The sequence below is a fragment of the Chelon labrosus genome, assembly GCF_963514085.1.
Source record: "Chelon labrosus genome assembly, chromosome: 6".
In the NCBI taxonomy this organism is placed as follows: Eukaryota; Metazoa; Chordata; class Actinopteri; order Mugiliformes; family Mugilidae; genus Chelon; species Chelon labrosus.
Window position 1 is genome coordinate 13898880 of NC_140342.1, and position 18821 is coordinate 13917700.

General features: G+C 41.8%; 3 protein-coding genes across 4 annotated transcripts; 2 read left to right on the top strand and 1 right to left on the bottom strand.

The window, feature by feature from the left end:
- The first annotated feature begins 1779 nt into the window (after positions 1–1779).
- agxtb (alanine--glyoxylate and serine--pyruvate aminotransferase b) lies at positions 1780–5518 on the top strand. The gene is made up of 11 exons (XM_084546084.1): positions 1780–2258; positions 2596–2788; positions 2942–3006; positions 3156–3256; positions 3349–3419; positions 3510–3594; positions 3694–3792; positions 4015–4084; positions 4599–4694; positions 4936–5064; positions 5315–5518. The coding sequence occupies exons 1-11, from the start codon at positions 1983–1985 to the stop codon at positions 5420–5422; spliced, it is 1293 nt and encodes a 430-aa protein (XP_084402210.1). The 5' UTR covers positions 1780–1982; the 3' UTR covers positions 5423–5518.
- A 361-nt stretch (positions 5519–5879) lies between these two features.
- thap4 (THAP domain containing 4) lies at positions 5880–9704 on the top strand. 2 transcript variants are annotated; one of them, XM_084546105.1, is made up of 5 exons: positions 5880–5990; positions 7724–7877; positions 8194–8303; positions 8567–8670; positions 8769–9704. In XM_084546105.1, the coding sequence occupies exons 1-5, from the start codon at positions 5966–5968 to the stop codon at positions 8883–8885; spliced, it is 510 nt and encodes a 169-aa protein (XP_084402231.1). In that variant the 5' UTR covers positions 5880–5965; the 3' UTR covers positions 8886–9704. The 2 variants fall into 2 exon arrangements, with proteins under 2 accessions (XP_084402231.1, XP_084402230.1); XM_084546104.1 differs by lacking the exon at positions 5880–5990 and having other exon boundaries at positions 6945–7877.
- Positions 9705–9887: 183 nt separating this feature from the next.
- bokb (BCL2 family apoptosis regulator BOK b) lies at positions 9888–17280 on the bottom strand. Its single transcript, XM_084547143.1, has 5 exons — positions 17059–17280; positions 16261–16604; positions 15131–15259; positions 12252–12415; positions 9888–10957 (listed from the first exon to the last, which is right to left on the bottom strand). Exons 2-5 carry the CDS (start codon positions 16481–16483, stop codon positions 10832–10834), a joined length of 642 nt encoding a protein of 213 aa, XP_084403269.1. The 5' UTR covers positions 16484–16604; positions 17059–17280; the 3' UTR covers positions 9888–10831.
- Between the last annotated feature and the right edge of the window lie 1541 nt (positions 17281–18821).

Here is an 18821-nt window from a genome sequence, read left to right on the forward strand (position 1 = left end):
CAGGTTTGAGCATCGAGTCCAGGGCAAAGGCCAGTGAGAGGGTAAAACCAAGTCGAACATGTTTACCAGCGGTGTAATTATTTACCCAGCCACACTCGTAGAGAGGCACCTGGACCCTGAAATGACCCTTAATTACTGATAACCAGTAAAGAAAACCCACATTCACGAACTAGTTTTGTTGTCAGAATTTTTATTTTAAAAGAAAGATGTATTGATCAGGATATCTTTAATGTCGGGCGGCACAGTGGCGAAGTGGTTAGCACTGATGCCTCACAGCGAGAAAGGTCCCGGGTTCGTCTGCTTCGCGCCTTTCTGTGTGGAGTTTGCATGTTCTCCCTGTGTCTGCGTGGGTTCTCTCCAGGTACTCCGGCTTCCTCCCACCATCCAAAGACACGCTTGTTAGGTTAATTGGTGATTCTAAATTGGCCGTAGGTGTGCATGTGAGTGTGGATGGTTGTCTGTGTCCCTGTGTGTGGCCCTTCGATGGACTGGCAACCTGTCCAGGGTGTACCCCCGCCTCTCGCCCGATGACAGCTGGGATAGGCTCCAACAGACCCCCGCGACCCTCAACGGGAATAAGCGGTTACAGAAGATGAATGAATGGATGAATGAATCTTTAATGTCACAAAAATGATCAATAAATGCGATGATACTGATACTCATTAGAGAAGCCATAAAAACAAAATTTCAATCATTTCATAAAATTTTTTTGAATTGTCAAACAAAGTGACACTGACATTTCACACTGATTTAAATAATGTTGCGTGATAAAACTTTTACCTTGAGGTTAAAACATGAAGAAATACGTATAATTTGCTTAAAAAAATATGGGAAAATGAGACTTATTGGGGAGAATATAAATTGGTTCTGATCAATCTTCTCTGTCATGTTCTGAGAATCACAAAGGGCAACAGCTCTCTCACCATTAGTAATAATACAGCTTCCTCTCCGATAAAATCTAATTTTAGATCTAGTCTGGTGCCAGCTGTGAACGTCCAAATGTCTCTGGTGGATTTCGGTATAATTATAATTAGACTGAATAATCTAATATTCTACCTCTGATATGCAGCAGAGCAAAATAAAAAAAAAAATCTCTGAGTCTATTAATTAGTTTCCTGTTTAGAAACAGGAAAACATTTGTGTAATAACCATATAACGACCACTTTGTGTTATCTCACAGGGGAATTACCCAACTTGATAAAGTGTGTCACTGATAATGCACGCTGCACAATAAAACTGCGCAGCTTCCCTGAGCGTGCATATGTGTTTATATGGGTGGGTGTGTGAGCGGCTGTTTATTTACCTGCCCCCTTCTTCCTGCGAGAGAGCAGATTGGCTCTCAGAGAGGAGACTCCTCTTTACGATCTGAATACTCCAGGGACGGAAGGGGCAGACAAAATCAACAAACCATCTGTAAACTAACCTCAACCGGTTCCAAGCTGCCAAGTGCAGGACCTCACTTTTCCACCCAGTTCAAGAGTCAACGCCACTGAAAGACCAGAAATAAGTCACCAAAACCAGTCCAAGTAGCTCCAGACATGCACCTGTGGGTCTTTGCAGGAGACTCGTGGCCATTCATTTAAAGATGTTTAAAGAACAGACACATCCCTGATCAGAAATTAAAAAAATAATAATTATTAAAATGTTCCACACACAACCTGGAAAGGAAACCCATGTGGTTATCTATTATTTCAGATGTTGTGAATAATTCACAAAGTCAAACTGTTCTAAAATATAACTTCTACTTGCAAACCAAATAAACGAGGGTCTGCACAAACACCTTTTTTTCACTCTGTCAATTTGATATGACATTGTGCACGTTGTTGCCAAACCTTAAATGAAGTGACGCACACCGCCCCGTGGCCACAAGGTCAAAGACCTGTTTGTTTTAAATCTTCACCCAAACTCACAGGCAGGCTCAGTCTGCGTCTGTCAGCGGTGACCTCAGTCGGTGCAGGTTTCTCAGGAACAGGACACCAGCCATGATGCAGCGGGCTTTGTTCAGCCGGAGCGCGCTGCTGACCCAGCAGGCAGCAGCGGCCCTCGACAGTCCGTTGGCCGCAAGGTGCGCGCCAATCCTGCAGCGCCTGGACCGCTCCATGTCCTCAGTCACCATCCCGCCGCCGGCATGCATGCTCCGACCGCTAGAAGTACCTCTCCGTTACCTGTTCGGTCCGGGACCCTCAAACATTCCTCCACGTATCTTAGCTGCAGGGTCCAAGCCGATAATTGGGCACCTCCACCCAGAAATGTATGAGGTAAATGGAATCAGACTTAGATAAATTATTATTATAAATTCAAACAAGTCTACTTTATGAAACAGACAACTTTTACTCAAGTATCTTACTGAACGTTGGAGGTGCAGGTTAAAATTTCTTGTGGACAATCTTAAGTCAAATGTGGGTTTTGGTTTTGTTGTATTAACTTCCAACGTAAACATCAATTGGAACGTCAATAATTCATGCTAGCAATTTAATTGTCCACCTTTTCTAGATTTAATTACAAAAAAGGCCGAACGGATGGGCTCCAAGCTCGAAAGTTTGTGCGTAATTTCGCACCAGACAAATTTAACGACGTTTTCTTTGCGTGTCATAGATCATGAATGACATCAAGAAAGGGATCCAGTACGCCTTTCAGACAGAGAACAACATGACGATATCTATGAGTGGCTCCGGGCACGCTGCTATGGAGTGTGCAGTCTTCAACACGGTGGAGCCCGGAGAGAGTGTGCTCATAGCCATTAACGGCATCTGGGGAGAGCGCGTCGCAGAAATCGCAGAGAGAATGGGTAAGTGTTTACGCACTGTTTTACGCACGCACCAGCTGGGTCTCCACAGGGGACAGACACACTACTAGGATTGCGTATTTGATCTCCAGTGTATCCATTTATCCTTTCATTTACTACGCTGGCTAATACTGTTTTTTTTTTTTTTCTGTGTAGGTGCTAATGTACATAGAATGGTGAAAGACCCTGGCGGATATTTCACCAATAAGGAAATTGAACAGGTAGGCACCATGTCTCTGAAGCAACCAATTACCTCTGTAAATAAAACGGTTCTATCAGCCATAGCCATGTCTGAAATGTTCCACTGAATACATCACTGAGACTCAGTTACAGCACCAATAACAAGAATGCCTTTTACATCTCTCCGTAGGCCGTACAAAAACACAAGCCCGTCTTGTTTTTCCTCACACACGGAGAGTCCTCTGCTGGTCTCTGTCACCCAGTAGATGGCATTGGAGACATCTGCAGAAAGTGAGCCTCCCGTCATATCCGTCTCAAACAGAGCATTACAGAAACCTAATATAATGCCATATTTCTCACTGCTCCTGTTTTAACTCCTGCAGGCATAACTGTCTTTTCCTGGTCGACACAGTGGCTTCACTTGGAGCGGCACCAATTTTTATGGACAAACAAAGTAAGACAATGATATAAGATTCACTTCCTCCGCTTGTTGACATCAATAGCGCCTTCATGTGATTTAATCCGTCTCTCACTGTGCTCCCAGAAATTGACATCCTGTACACTGGTTCTCAGAAGGCACTGAATGCACCTCCTGGCACAGCCCCTATCTCTTTTAACGACAGAGCGTGGTAAGGAGGGACTCTCTGTATGTGTCCATGTGTGCATTCTGACTGATCACAAGAAAACAATAAACAAAACAAAAACAATATGTTTGTTCACCTACACAGCCACAAGATGTTTAACAGGAAAACAAAACCCGTATCCTACCTCTTTGACATGACACATCTGTCCAACTACTGGGGCTGTGATGGCGAACCAGTCAGAGCGTAAGTCCACTGCAGACAACTGATTATAAGTTGACTGTTGGCAGTGCAAATTTTATTCTCTTCAGACTAACCTAAACTTTAGTTTAACTCAGGCTATGCAGGCCATTTATTAGAATGAAACCAAAAGCTGGACTGGTTCCTATCAGTAAATAACACGTGTGTGACATTCAGATAATCAAATTAATATATTCTATATTCAATTATGTGTCCTCTGGGTTTTAGATATCACCACACTGGTCCAGTTTCCGGATTCTTCGCCCTGAGAGAGAGTCTGGCAATTCTTGCTGAGAGGGTAAATGGATATTTGACCACTTTATTAGTTGCTTTAGTGAAAGGAATGCTGAGATTTCCATTGAAAAACTTTTGTATGCATTTTGTGAAATCGGTTATGGAGCAAGAGGGTAGATAATTAGCACCACATAAACATTAACCATGTAAATGGAGTGTGTGCTCACCAACCATGGCCATTTGACCATAAATTATTTCTTATATGTCATCAAGACACCAACTTATCTGCAGCTATCAATTAATGTCTTTAATGTTCTGTAACGGAGGAAATTGAAATTTGTTTTGCATATTTCATGATCTTAAGTTTGAGACTTTAGATACATACATATTATTGTGCGGTATGCTCACCAGTCTTCTGATTTTTGCCTGTAATTAAGTCAAGCACACTCACCACTGAGTGTAAAAATACATTGTCTGGTGTTTAAATCACCTTTAGTCTGGAAGCTGCTCTAAGAGTCACTTCTCTGACTTTCTTAGCCATTTACATCTGAACATAATCAATCGTTGTCCCTCTGTAGGGGCTGGAGGAGTCCTGGAGGAAACACAAGGAGGTGGCAGCCTACCTGTACAGAGGACTCGAAGACTTGGGCCTCAAGCTGTTCGTCCCTGAAAAGGTGAGGCAGACAACAAAATAAAACACTGCATATATGAGGACAATGAAACGTTACTCATAGGAACAAGAAAGACAAACAAGACTGAACAAGGACATCAAAACTTTAAATAAAGAATATCGATAGCAGTACTTATTATAATTTCTTTAAGATGTAACTGTTTGTGTTGTACTAAACGTGAGCAGAGTGACAACTTGTGCTCCCCTGCTGTAACTACAGTCAATCTGTGACATGTGTCCTGCAGGATTTGAGGCTTCCCTCTGTCACCACCATTGCCATCCCTGAAGGCTACAACTGGAGGGAGATGCTGGTCTACATCATGAAACACCACCAGATGGAGATGACGGGAGGACTGGGCCCCTCCATCGGCATGGTTAGTTACTATTATGATCCTGTGCAACACACATATATATGTATAATGTCTGCTTTTATATTATTAGAGACCACTTCTATAGCTACCTGACACTGACTCCGGACTTAACTGTTCGGCATGTTTAACAACAAGAGTTTTAAAAAAGCGCAGTGTCATCAGTTTGGCGTCTGAACAGCTGTCTGAATCATCCTGCTGAGTCACTGCAGACGGTAACCTCACATACTGTGCTTTCCACCTCCCTTTTCATTAGGTGATGAGGATCGGATTGATGGGATACAACTGCGAGAAGGCTAATGCTGACATGGCACTGCACGCCCTGGCAGATGCTCTCAAGAACTGCAAAAAGAGCAAGGCTTAGAGAGCCCATATTCCCAGACCACTGACCTTTGGCTCATTCATTAGGGAATAAGAAAGGAACATTGCGTTTCCCCACATGCAGGACAGCTGGAACAGCGCATACATTTCAGGGATTCTTCTATGCCTTTGACTGCAGGGATTTTTAGTAAACACAGGCCTTGTGCCTTTGTTCTTTAGGTAAAGGCTAATTTTGAAATAAAGAATCAGATGTTGTCATTTGCCACTAAAGATGTCAATAAAGTGTGCTTTATTTAATCAAAGACTCCTTCAGCTTCAATGTGTGGGAAAGCCAGGGAGTATGAAAGTCGACAAGAGGTCAGCTGCACTTACATTTGGTGAAGGCTGTTTTTCCACATCCTTTTATACACAACCGTTTAAAACTACATTTCCCAGTGCACCCTGCGGCACGGCAGCCTTCACAACCGACGTCACACTGCATCAACGCCGTCGCAGTGTAATTTAACTATTTATATCGTGACCTTAATGTTGGGCTGCTGTTCAGATTTATTTATCCGTGCTAGTCTGACTGCTGTTTTCCCGAGTAATGGCGTGTCCTTTCAATCACACGGGTAGGTTAATTGTTTAACTTTAAATTTTAGAGCAAATATTGTGATGATAAAATAAAATGTTTGTTTCAGCTGTCATTAGCGATACTCCCACTGTGACATGCTACTGCTGACTCTATAGACTTGAGACAACCTTGATTTAAAAGTTGCTACCGGCTATTAAATGAAATAATTCACTAGCAATCTGAAAAGTGTCTTTGGGTCCCATGTCAGGCTCATATTTTGGCTTTTCGCAGACAACGAGTGTGTCATTTGGCAGAGCTTTGAAAAACGAAAGTAGCAAACAGGACTTTAGCATCTGCGATAACAAACAAATAAACACCGGAAGTTTTTGTGCTCTGACCTCCACAATTCAAAACAACAGTAGGACTTGTGCTTTATTTGTGACAACTACATTTTGTTGCAGATATTTTCATGTTTAAATGTTTAAATGAGAGTGATGTAAAACAGTCACCTTCCTGTGTTTTGTATCTTCTTCTGTTTTGCGCCACACTGCGACATTACCGCAACATTACCGCCACCTACTGTACAAACTTCTTCTTCTTCTTCTTCTTCGTCTTCTTCTTCTTCTTCTTCTTCTTCTTCTTCGCTGGCCTCATTAGCGTTGCTTCGCTGCCATCTTCCTCTTTCCTCTTTCTAATTAACCCCCACTGTGTCTGGTTCATCAGTCCTAATCTTCCTTGTCCTAATGTGCACTCCCTGGCCAGTTCATTAGGTACACTAGTGAAAACATTTCTTTCTAATATAACAGTCCTGCAATAAATCCTCCTCCATGATTGTTATAATGTCCAGTTTATCCTGAAACAGCGCCAAAACAAAAAGGTGGTAATTGGACTGTATAATAACTTTTGGAGGGTGTAGTTTGTGGTGCTGTTTTAATGTATTGAATTAAACACTAAACCTTATTCAGCCTAGCTCACTGCCTAAAATTTGGTTGTCAAAATAATAGGAACATGTCTCTGTACAACACAATACGATTCAATAGTACTACAAAGCACAGCTTCCAACATGAAAACACAGTTGAATCAATTATTTTAAACAAATGCTGAATACCGTAACCTCCATGAAGATTTAGTGCAGCCCTGTTTATTAGAAGGCATTAGTTTTCACTAGTGTACCTAATGAACTGACAAGTGAGCGTGTTTCCTGTTTGCTCCCAAAGACGCTTCCTTGTGATATCAAGCATGGCTTTCAGATTACTTTGTCCATATCTTAATTAAGTCATGACTAACTACTTTTCCTTTTCTCTTCCTCTCCTCCTTTGTCTTCTTTTCCACCACCCTCTTTTCTCTTTACCTGGCCTCAGGCAGATGCCGGGTTAGATGCTCTGTGTGTTGCCACCAAATTAATAAAACTGATTGCATTTTCTGTTTCCTTGACATTAAAAGTTTAATCAGGACTTCTCCCTTTTGTGACATCTTGTTTGGCCAGTTGTTCTGCTGATTCATTACCCAGAATGCTTTGCCTCATTTTAATATTCTCTAATGTACCGTTATTTCATGAGCAACTAGAACTGTGCTTGGTTTGATTTATTCAAAATGACGTATAAGTCAACTATTTTTTTTTATCCATTTGTAAATACCTGCACATGGAACGAAATCATTCACTTTTTCTCCTCATATTTAATTTTAAATGTGACTCAAATGACCTTCACAGGAAGTTAAAGATGATGATTATTTATGTCTCTGTTTTCATGATAATGCAGCGTGACGTGTTTGTGTGTGTTTCACAATCAGTGCAGTTGAACCCAGCCATCCTCGCCCTTGACTGGCTTCTGGGAACCTGGGAGTGTGATGAACCTGGGGAGGGCTGCTTTCCCAGCATTAAACCTTTCCACTATACAGAGACGCTGCACTTCAGCCATGTGGGACAACCAGTCATCAACTTCACGTAGGCTACCACTGAATGCACTAAATCTAAACAGACAGGCGGCCACCGTAAAAAACTGATGGATCATTAAAATATTAGATGCATTTATCACAAGGAGAGATTAGTGGTTCCTCTTTAGTTGAGCTTATCTCATATAGCTGTGAGAATAAAGTCATAAACTGTTCAAGATTATAGAAAATCTGCTTCGCACAAGGTACAGCAGGGTCCAGGTGACTCAAAGTGCTCTACTTTGCATCAGTACTGGAATAAAAATTGCTGTCAGACTTCAGTCGTCCGGTAGTAGATTACCCGCTGATGCTGATTTTGTGTTTGACAGGTTCAATGCGTTTCATGCAGAGTCTAAAAAGCCTCTGCACAGAGAGTGTGGCTTCATTCGAATGCAGCCGGGGACTAACAGAGTGGCATTCATCATCGCTCAGAACTCAGGTACTGTTTGTGCCATTCCCACCCCTGCTTTTGTTATCAGTTGCAGTTTTCTTTTTTCTTTAGTTTCTGCAAGAGCATCTTTTAAATAATCTTGAGGGGGCGAGTCACTTAACATGAATATACATATTTGTATTTGCAGCCACAGCACAAACATATTCCATACACAGAATGCATAAACTCCTGTATTTGTGGGTCACAAGTAATTTATCCTCATATACAGACACACGTCATGCATGTTTTCATTGAAACGTGGGTTTATACAGGTCTGGTGGAGATTGAGGAGGGAGAGCTGACCGGGCAGCAGCTGAACCTTCAGTCCCAGTCACTATCCAGGATCTCTTTTGCCAAGGAGCCTCATGTGCAGCAGGTAAATCCGGTCCCCTGATCTCGCCCGCACAACATTATTTATCTGATCCGCGCGTTACATCGGATTTGATCCTCGCCTGCATCTTTTCCATATTTCAGATAAGTAGAGTCTTTCAGCTACGACCCGACGGGAAGCTGGAGCAGACAGTTTCCATGGCAACGGACAACCAGCCTCTGACGCAGCATTTGCACATCACCTACCGCCGGTCATCTTGACCCAACACGCAGGCAGTCTTCACATGCACGGATGCACTGGCTAAATTATTGCAGCTGCATCCAGTTCTCATAGAAACAAATATGCATTATTCTGAAAAGCTGTTCTTCTTTTTTGCATTTCCATCAAGCCATAGCATTCAGTGGTGCCGGTCGAGTAAAGGTGCTTAATGTAATGTTGATATTTATTGTCCAGACATTTAATCTGTGAAGCTCATAAGTGCAGCATTTATGGAGAGTACGTGCAGTGTCCGTCCGTATCTGACATTCATTGTGCTATTATAAGATTAAGATAAAGCAGCTGCTGTTCTGGAGTCGGTGCTTTCTTGAGTGTGGGTCACAGGGTTTGTTCTTACACTGGGCGGCACTGTTTTTGTATCAACTGATGGCTTCCTGATAAAAAAATAATGCGACCATTTAAGGTCAATTTCCCTTCCCGGGGTTCATGGTTGGTTTACGTCCTAGAGGGAACAGCTTCGTCGGTGTACATGCAGATGTTGAATAAAGAAAAGAATGACTCTGTCTTCACTTGATGTGAATCTCTTAATGTTTTAAGCGTCTTGTCTTGTTGTGAAGAATGATTAAATATATGTGCAACTGTCTGTGCATTACAGAACATAATTATATTGTCAGGTGCCTTTATTGCCAAGTTTATTGTGGCATTTTGCTTTCCTTTATTCAAAAGATGACATTAAATAAGTGGAAAGAAGAAGTGATGCATTACTTGCAACAAAGGTCTCTTGTTAAACTCCAACTTCATCCCATGGCTATCATACTATACGTGTGTCAAACTTTGGTCATTTTAATAAACTGCATCTTTAACCTGCCTGTTTGCTGCCTGCATCTGACTTTATTTTAATATCCAGTGATTCAGTTGTCGATGTGTAACTGTTAAAACAATCTACCAGTCCATCCTTTCACTCTTGAGCCACAAAGGGTGCAACCGTCAAAGATCCTGTGATAACAAAGCTGTATATGTTACGTAATTTGGTTAAAGGATCACAAAGAAGCATCAGTGAAGATTTTGTTAAAGTTTATTGTAGCTTTAAAAAATAAAATAAAACTTTTGGACGCACACATTTACAAATTAACACTGGAGGTGACACCCATCACACACAATCATCCTGAAGAGCCATTGTAGTGGCTGTCTTTATACTGCAGTGGCTTCAACTGTTATGTGGAAATAATAAAAAAAATAAAATCATAAATAAACTATTTACAGATTAAAAAGAATATGCACATTCAGTATGTATCATTCGTCTGTCCTTAAGTTCTTTGGCCAAAAGCAGGCGCAACGAGACCCAGTGTTTCTCAATCATTTGTGTCTAAAACAGCAGATTATTTTGGACCATATTTGGAAAGAGACACTTTTGTGCTTTGGTAAAGTATAAACTATTAAACCAATGAAGTGTAAACAGTTGATACCACCTGATATTGCTCTAAGGTGTGAACTCACTCCTGATTTAAACGCCTTTGCTTCTAACACCAGGTCCGTTTCAGCCTGATCACTCCTTCAAGCATATAATCTGAGACATTAAAACGTCAGGCTCTGCTCATGAACAGCTTCTCACAGCTCACAATCAAACTGGACACCATGTCACGTTACAGTCACGACACTGGAGAAGCCTGGTTTACGGCACTGGCTGAAGCAGTGAGGAAATGCACAGAAGAGGTGGAGTGATGCAAACGTTGCCATTAATGCTCCTTAAATATCAAGGTGACTACTCTTTGGATGAAGGGCAGTCACTGACAGACTCGTCTGACACCGAGATAACACAAACACGCTGCCGATGAAACATTTGTCGATGGCCATTCAGCAACAGGCTCGAAACCTGCTGACAGGCTCAGTCCCCAAGGAGCGCAGCGACCATCTCCTCTCCAGCTTTTATTGACAAGTCTGAGATTTTAATCCCGAATACGACGGTTCCCCCTTGCTCCGTCTCGGCCGATCACAGCTCCTTCATGACGTAGACATACATCGTGGTGAACAAGTACTTGAGGGACTCCGCGGCGGAGGAGAGCCAGTGATGTTCAGGGGTTAGATCCTTCTTCACCACACATTTAGTGATCTCTGACTGAATAGAAAACAAACGGAAAGATATTTAAAATCATTTGAGTACAATGAAACCACTTTAGGCACCTCAACACTTACTGTGTAATTTAACTGCTTTTGATTTAACTTAACATTGCTATGTAAACACCACTGAACTCTTGTATTTATTCATTTTACTTTTCAAGCTGTCGCAAGTGACAAGCCTCTGAATGTTTGTTTCATAATTAATTTTGAGCATCTTGACTTGACTTTTTTTAACTATAATTTTTAGATCTCAAAACAACTCCTTGGATTTGAGTTTCCTGGATATAAAATCTGAGGTTTTTGAGGCCAAGCAAAGGAGATGAATCGTGCCAAATGAATTAAGAGAGAGTTTATTTGGTAAAAGAAAAAGTTTTAATGCTATTTGAGTATTTGGACACTTATTTATTTGTCCAATAAATAACTTCATGCCTTTTCTCAAAAGCATGAGAAAGCACCGATGGTCATTTGTGCCGGGTTAGGGTTAGACATTGTTCTAATATACTTGTTGTATTAATTCCCCAAAACAACGGACACTTCCACCAGTTCAACCAATGTGACGCCAGAAAAAGTTAAGAAGAGATGTCAGAGTTATGTCTGGGTACCAGGAGATTTAACTCTGACTGTTGGAGCTTATGGAAACAAACTGAGGTCTAGTCAGTAAAAAAGTTATATTGCTTTAAAAAAAAATCTGTGTAGAAAAACAGAGTGCTGCCAGTTTTGATCCTCGTAAAAATGAAATGTGAGTGAATGTCAACTAGTTTCATTAGTTCACGTTTACCCAAACTTTCTCTAATGTGAATCATACAGCAACATTACACAACAGACATAGCAGTGTTTCTAATTATTAGTATTTAAACACGAAGTCCCTATGAAAACACCAGTAGTCTGGTATGTGAGTGATCCGTTCTGATTGGCGAGTTACAATGACCTGACACGGCACCACCCTGCGGATGTTTTAAAATGAACTGAGCTGAAACCAGCAGTGCTCCTGGTGAAGGAGAGGCATAAATATATGAAGAGGTGTTTCATTGGAGGAAAATTTGCACACGCCACCAAGTGCAGGATGAGTCACCAACATTTTTAAATCGTTTTGAATGAAAGGACAAACTATGAAAAGCCGTTAAGAATACATACAAAACGATTTTTATAGGGCGTATACAGGAGGTTATGGACAGTGGAAGACATACTGACATACCACTATCTTTAAAAACTCCCTAAAATCAAACTAAAAGCTCACACATCATGACCTCAGTCGGTCTTAATGAGCATAAATCAGATTTGTGGACACTTACCCATCCTCCCCGTCTCTTCAGCCAGGGAACCAGGAACTTGCGGACAAAATGTCCCAGACTGTCCACCAAGATGTGTACTGTGGTCGGGTGGCCCAGACGGACACAGTCCACTGCCAGGGCTCCGGCTACTGCGTACATGGACACCACCTTGCCCCATGTTATGCCTGCAGAACAAACAGACATTACTGGGTTATGTTTAACCGTCATAAAGCAGACAGAACGCTCCCTCCCCGTTATTGCGTTTCAAGACACGTTAGTACAAGACAGATTTTATGAGCCAACGGTAACAAGTCATTCTGGTCCAATATGCAGCTCAACATTTCAAGTGTGTCAACATGAAACACAGAGAGACCTCTTATATCCAGCAACTTTTGAAATGAGCAGTATTTAAGTGTTTTTATGTGTTTTAAAACATTTGTTGGAGATTTTTAAGCTTCAGCAGCTGATCCCACTTCATCCAGAAGACATGAGGTACAAGCCTTCACATAAATGGCAGAAATTTCTTGACCGGAAGTGATAAGCTGCCATCGTTATCCCACTCTAAACATTACTTTCCTGTTCTTCATGGTGCCAGTCCCTCCCCGTGCTAAGAAATAACACGAAAGGTTTCATTTTCCCTAAAAGCCTGTTACACATCCCATGAACTACCATGAAACATGTAGGGCAACCGGTGGACTTTGTCCTAAAATAAACCAGGTAGAAGTCGACAAACACTGTGCCTATGTAGCTGATAAGACATTTTATAAGACCATGACAGGTGTAAATCAAACAGGGTCAACAGGGTCGCTGCCATTGTCGAGAGGGTAAAACACTGACGCCGTCTGAAATAGGGGAGCGGGTTAAAAAGTTATTTTTTTAAAACATCTCACTTCAAGAAGAGCCGGCTGCAGTCCAGTCTGATAATTAAGGGCGTCTGGCCATTTCTAGGTACAGTTTCTAGAGCAGCGAGGATTGTTATAACGACCGTCAGTGATGCAGTGCGGGGCTAATGGCATTGGCCCGCTTTAGTCAAGCTTGCATTGTCATGTCTGCGCGCTGACCCAAAGCATCTGACTGTGCCTATAAGGGGATAGAGTTGTGGGTGAGCTTAAATGAGATAACCGTCCACGGAGGCTGTCAGAGCACGTCATGTCTCAGTCCCTACTGAGAAGCAGGACAAGAATAGACACAAGATTGTCAGGGATAAGGCCGGAGGAGAGGAGGGCGGAAAGAGAAAGAACAGAAGTGGGAGGCAGGCGAAGATAGATGGCAGAAAGACGAGCCATGTTGACTTTACTGAGGGAGACCACAGCACGGACGCCTGCTAAGTATGTATATGTATGTGGAGTCAGTGGAAATGTCATTCCTTTGTTGAGGAATGATAACGATTACCAAGATGCTAAAAGGGGAACTTTTTAAATAAAAGATCTGGACAGCAGGAAAAACAAACTTGACGAGTTTCTAGATTCTATTTATACCCTTGTTTCGATGCGTCCCAGAAGGCTAGAGCAGCCCGGGTTCAACAGTTTGTTATTCTTCAGGAGGAATCCCACGCTGTTTCCAGAAATTACACCATGGTGACGTCAAAACAAGCACAACACAAGCTCGAAAATTATATTAAGCAAGTCTGCTCTTGATCTTTCATTACACCGCACCAAATTTTTGTTGCTCATCACACCGCCGCCAGACTGATATATGATCTATTCCCAAAGCTCCCGTGTCACTGTTGCTTCGAGACCAAGACCGACACAACCACAGGACTAGCATTTCAGCAGTTTTCCCTTCTTGGTACGCTCAGTATTCACAGAGAGCGGTCTATGACATTTAATCCTGACAGGAACAAGAATGACCGTTCATGTTGTTTACTCGGATGCAGTGGACTATGATTCGCAGAAGTGGCAAATTGGTTGGACAACATTATAGCCAGACCATGATTTATTAGTCAGACATCCCAGCTTCAAACTTAGCCAGCGCCCTTTGTTGCTTTCCCTTTGACCATTTCTCTCTTTAGTCTCTAAAAAATACAAAAATACCTTAATCAATTGATGTAACAGAATAAAGTTTAAGGATTTTAGACTTGTAAAGATTGTTGCGTACTGCCTCCTAACAACCCTTGGACTGCGTCAAGAACAAATATCAAGAGCCAAACCATGAAGGCTATGACTAACGCAGCGAAAAAAAGATTTAGCTCGAGACTGAAAGATTCAGAGACAACATTCAAGGTTACGTGGGCTGAAAAGATGACGGTAAAGGATGCAGCATGATTCACATCTCGAAAGTAATCTTAAATCTGTAGCTGGGCAACAACAAAATACAAATTAGCAGGATATCTCAACTAGTATCAGTCTGCGAAACGGGGACAGCATTTCACTTTTCTTGAGCCTTTTTCTTTACTTTTCGAGGACTGCAATAGTAAAGCTGCACCGTCTGGAAATTGACCATAAATGTATCCAATGAACATTTCCTATCAAGCCTGTCATCTCGGCATGTGCCATGCAAAGTCTGCAATCTGAAAATAGAAGGAAGCCAAACCCCAAACTATAAACAACCCAGTCCTCAGTCTGGGAAACTTTTTTTCTGTTTTTTTTTTTTTTTTTTTTACTTGGAAACTTAGATGCAGGAATAATTATGTACTTTAGATGAAGTCTCACTCCACCTACGTCTGATTCGCACCCACTCATCCTCGCTGAAAAAGCTCCTCTCAGCCAAAAGTACGTGATGAAAACTGCAGAGGCACACACCTGTTAAAGCACACTAGCTGCCTCCATCAGTGGTCAGTAGCGAACTTCCTGTCCTGGCAGACTGATTTTGGCTCAAGACTACACGTTTCATTTTAAGAGTGATGCATCATCATCATCATCATCATCATCATCACGTTCGGCTTCGGACCAGCCACGTACCTGCTGAGAAGATCTCTGTTGCTACGCCGATGAAGGCATCCGAAACCATGTTCTCCATGGCAACAGAAATGTTGAGCTGCCGCGCCACGTTCCTGTACAAACCGGGCTGTATACACTCCAGCTCGTCGCCTTGGTAACAGAGGGAGAAAAGAGAAAGGTCTGTCACAAAGAGCAGTTAATCTGAATGGACGGGAGAGGCAAGGAGAAAGAGGAGCAGTCACTTAAGTTGGGCCAGTTATTTAAACTGCCTGTAAACTATGATACACACATTCAGATCATTCATTCCGCTCTGCTGGCGCTCAGACACCAGGATGTCGAGGTAAAACATGAAATCTGGGCGGACGGACGCGAAAGCGGAGGCCGGGCGATCCAGCTGCTGTCTGCAGGTCGTTCGGTTCAAGCGGTTCTCGCAGACATAATCCTTAACCCATCATTTCCCCCGAGCTTATCGCAGACAGAAATAATCAGAACAGGACGAAAGCTGTGTGCGGAGAGTCGAGTCTACCATTTCTCACTTCTTTTACTTCGCATCGTGAGTCATTCAGTTTCTCAAACACAAAAGAAGTCATCTCACACCAGCTACAAGTCACACTAGATAATGTAGTGATTGGCATGAAACAATAAACTGATCCAGCTGTATTAGAAAGTAGGGGGGGTACATTTACAGTACATAAATGAATCTACGCACTAGTACATGCACAAGTATTTGATTATATATGACAATTATGGTATAGTCTGTCTCTCGTTTAAAAAGGTATTTAAAAAAAAAAAAAAAAACATACTGTATTTTCTGTACTGGGTGAAGATTCAAGACTTTTAAAAGGATTTCTTAACACTGGGAGGAAATGCCTTCTCCGGAGCGTTTGTTTTCTACATTTGTACATTTATATTTAGCTCTTTCATATTAGAGGTTAGGACTGAAATGATGATGAATGACGCACATGTGGGTCAATACAATAAACTTGCTTGTGTTCCTTTTCCTGACTACACAAGGAAAAGTCAGCCAGGTTCAAAGTGTTTATATATATATATATATATCTCAATATGAAACGACTTTGCTTTGCTCTAAATATAACACCATTTCTCATCCATTTGGAGATTAAAGCCTCATCGTTTTCCGTTTCTCTTACCAAGACAGAGAAGCACCAAAGACACCTCGGCGAGCGCTGCACTGGAGGGAGAAAAACTGAGTTCAGCTTTGGACCATCCGAGCCCGTTCTGGTTGAGTCTGGACAGGATGTATTCCCTGCACAGCGCCTTAGACTGGGACACCAGCTCCTTCTCACTCAGCGATCGGTCAAACACCTCCAGAACCTCTGCAGCAAACACAGAAGACCTTCGCAGGACATCCATGTCCTCCTGCAGAGGGGGGGGGTCAGAGTAGGCCTGACCTCTTCAGATCAGCTGTGGCTCAGTGTGTCCTCGCTTTCCCCCCACAGGAAAAAAACGTTCAGTGGTGAAGACAATACAGCAGCTGTGAGGGGGGAAAAAGACACAACTTTAAAATGAATGACTATTTGATCTGTTACTAGCCGGAAGAGGAAGAAGCAACAAATTAAATTAATAACTCCTGCTGTTACTACACACTTTTTTTTTATATATTTACAGGAAACGTGGGTGTGCAGAGACACTGAAGATCTAAAACTGACCAGAAACTTACATAAGAATATGATGGAGGCGTTATTATTGTGAGTCACATGGTGGGATAGTCAAGATGTTGCTACATTTCTCTTAGATTATGCAACAACAAACACTGATAGCACAAGATGACACAGGAAATATCTTGCTGGCTGGGCAGAAACAGCTCTATCTCGATTTGAGATCAAAGAAAATGCATTTAACCATTTAACTTTTCAATGCAACCCAAAGTAACGTGCATTTTTAAATATACTGCACAATTAACTTGCAAGAAAAGGGACCGCGCTTACCTTCAACATTATATGAGAAGTCCCCGCTCCTGGTATTAAGTGTGGAATTTATCCGCTTTACTGATGAAGGAACCTTTCAAAGCAGGGAAGACAGGCTCGCCTACTCTTCAAACAACTCTTTCAGACATGGAAGCGACCAACAAGCGAAGTCCCGCAGCAGCTCTCATTTCTCAGAGGACGCATGGCCTGCTCGGTCCACTTGTTTCTGCGAAGAGCGCAGTCTGAGCTGAGGGACGCAGTTAGAGGACGCCTACCTGTTGTTCCACCTTCCCATTGGCGCTCAGTGGGTGTGTTGCATTTAGAGCCAGGAGAAGCCCGGAGGAGGAGTTTGGCCCACCGCCTACGGTCCATTGCAAGCGAAGCATCCCCCCGCGGCGGACAGAGGGAGACCAATCCACCGCACCTACTTTCATTCATTCAATTCTGGGCAGATTAACCAGTCGATATACTGGACACTCTAGTGTCCGTATCACGTTTTTAACATTTTACCTTTATGGTAATAGTTTTCGAACATTCAAGACACATATGTGAGTCATTAAAATGGAGTTTAAGTACATGTGTAACACATGAGCTCATCTCAAGTTTATGTAAGTGTTCCTTACTCAAGCCCAAGGTGTCACCTTTAATCCCTTGCTGAGCAGATAAATACACACTTGCCAGTTCATTAGGCACAGTAGTGAGAACAGATGCATTCTAATGTTAGAGTCCTGCACTAAATTTTATCTCTATAAAGGTTATGTTATTCAGGAGGATGTCTGAAATAACAGCTAAAACATTTTGGAGGCTGCTGGTTGAAGTACTATTGAATTGAATTGTGTTGTACTGTTTCTATTATTTTGACATTTCAGTCAGTGTGCTAGGTTAAATGACACAAATACCTTAGTTTTTAATTCAAACTACATCCTCCAAAATTATCATACAATCACCACCTTTCCAATGACGTTTGAAGATAAACTGAACACATAACAGTCATGAAGCTAAGATTTAGTGCAGGACTGTTATATTAGAATGAATTAGTTCATAGTAGTGTGTCTAATGTTTTGGTAAGTGAGTGTACGTGTACTAGTCTGAAACAAAACAAGCTGATCTCTATGGTGTTTCTTAAATCTAGCCTGTTGTATCATGTGCTATTACCTATTTAATCACATTAAAACACAGTGTAATGAAAATAGGCAACACTTGCTTGTTGTGGCTGCTTAATTTTATTTTTAAGGTACAGTCAGTTGCTCATTTTTATGGGTAGAAATGTTTTATTAAGGCTTTAAAAATCTAAATGAGGTCAGTAGAGAGAGGATATTGTAAGCAACGTTTTTCCAGGTGCAAAATCAGATGTTCACCTTCAACTTTTAACTTCCAGTCTGTGCAATATTAGTATTGTGAGGTTAAATGTTTAGCAGTTCTGTGTGTCACCGCTGAGTGTCGCTGTTTCTCATTTCCTGTGGTAGTTTACCCTGATGAGGAACCTCAAAGCATTAAGAGGAAGAAAGTAGACGGTCTTTTGACCTGATGTAAACAGACAGTATGATATTACCGGTTTAAGAAGAAGGATTCAGATTTTTACTTCAGTAACACTTCCAACACAACAATGTAAAACACTATTACTTGTAAAGTCCTGCATGAAAACTGCGACCAAGTATAAGGATCAAAACATAGTTAAAATATTAAGGTAAATGCTTGTGGTCCTTCTGACTTTTTTTTTTTTTTTTAGGCAAAGAACCATGTCCAGCCCCATATGTTAATGAAGCACCAAACACTATTAAACC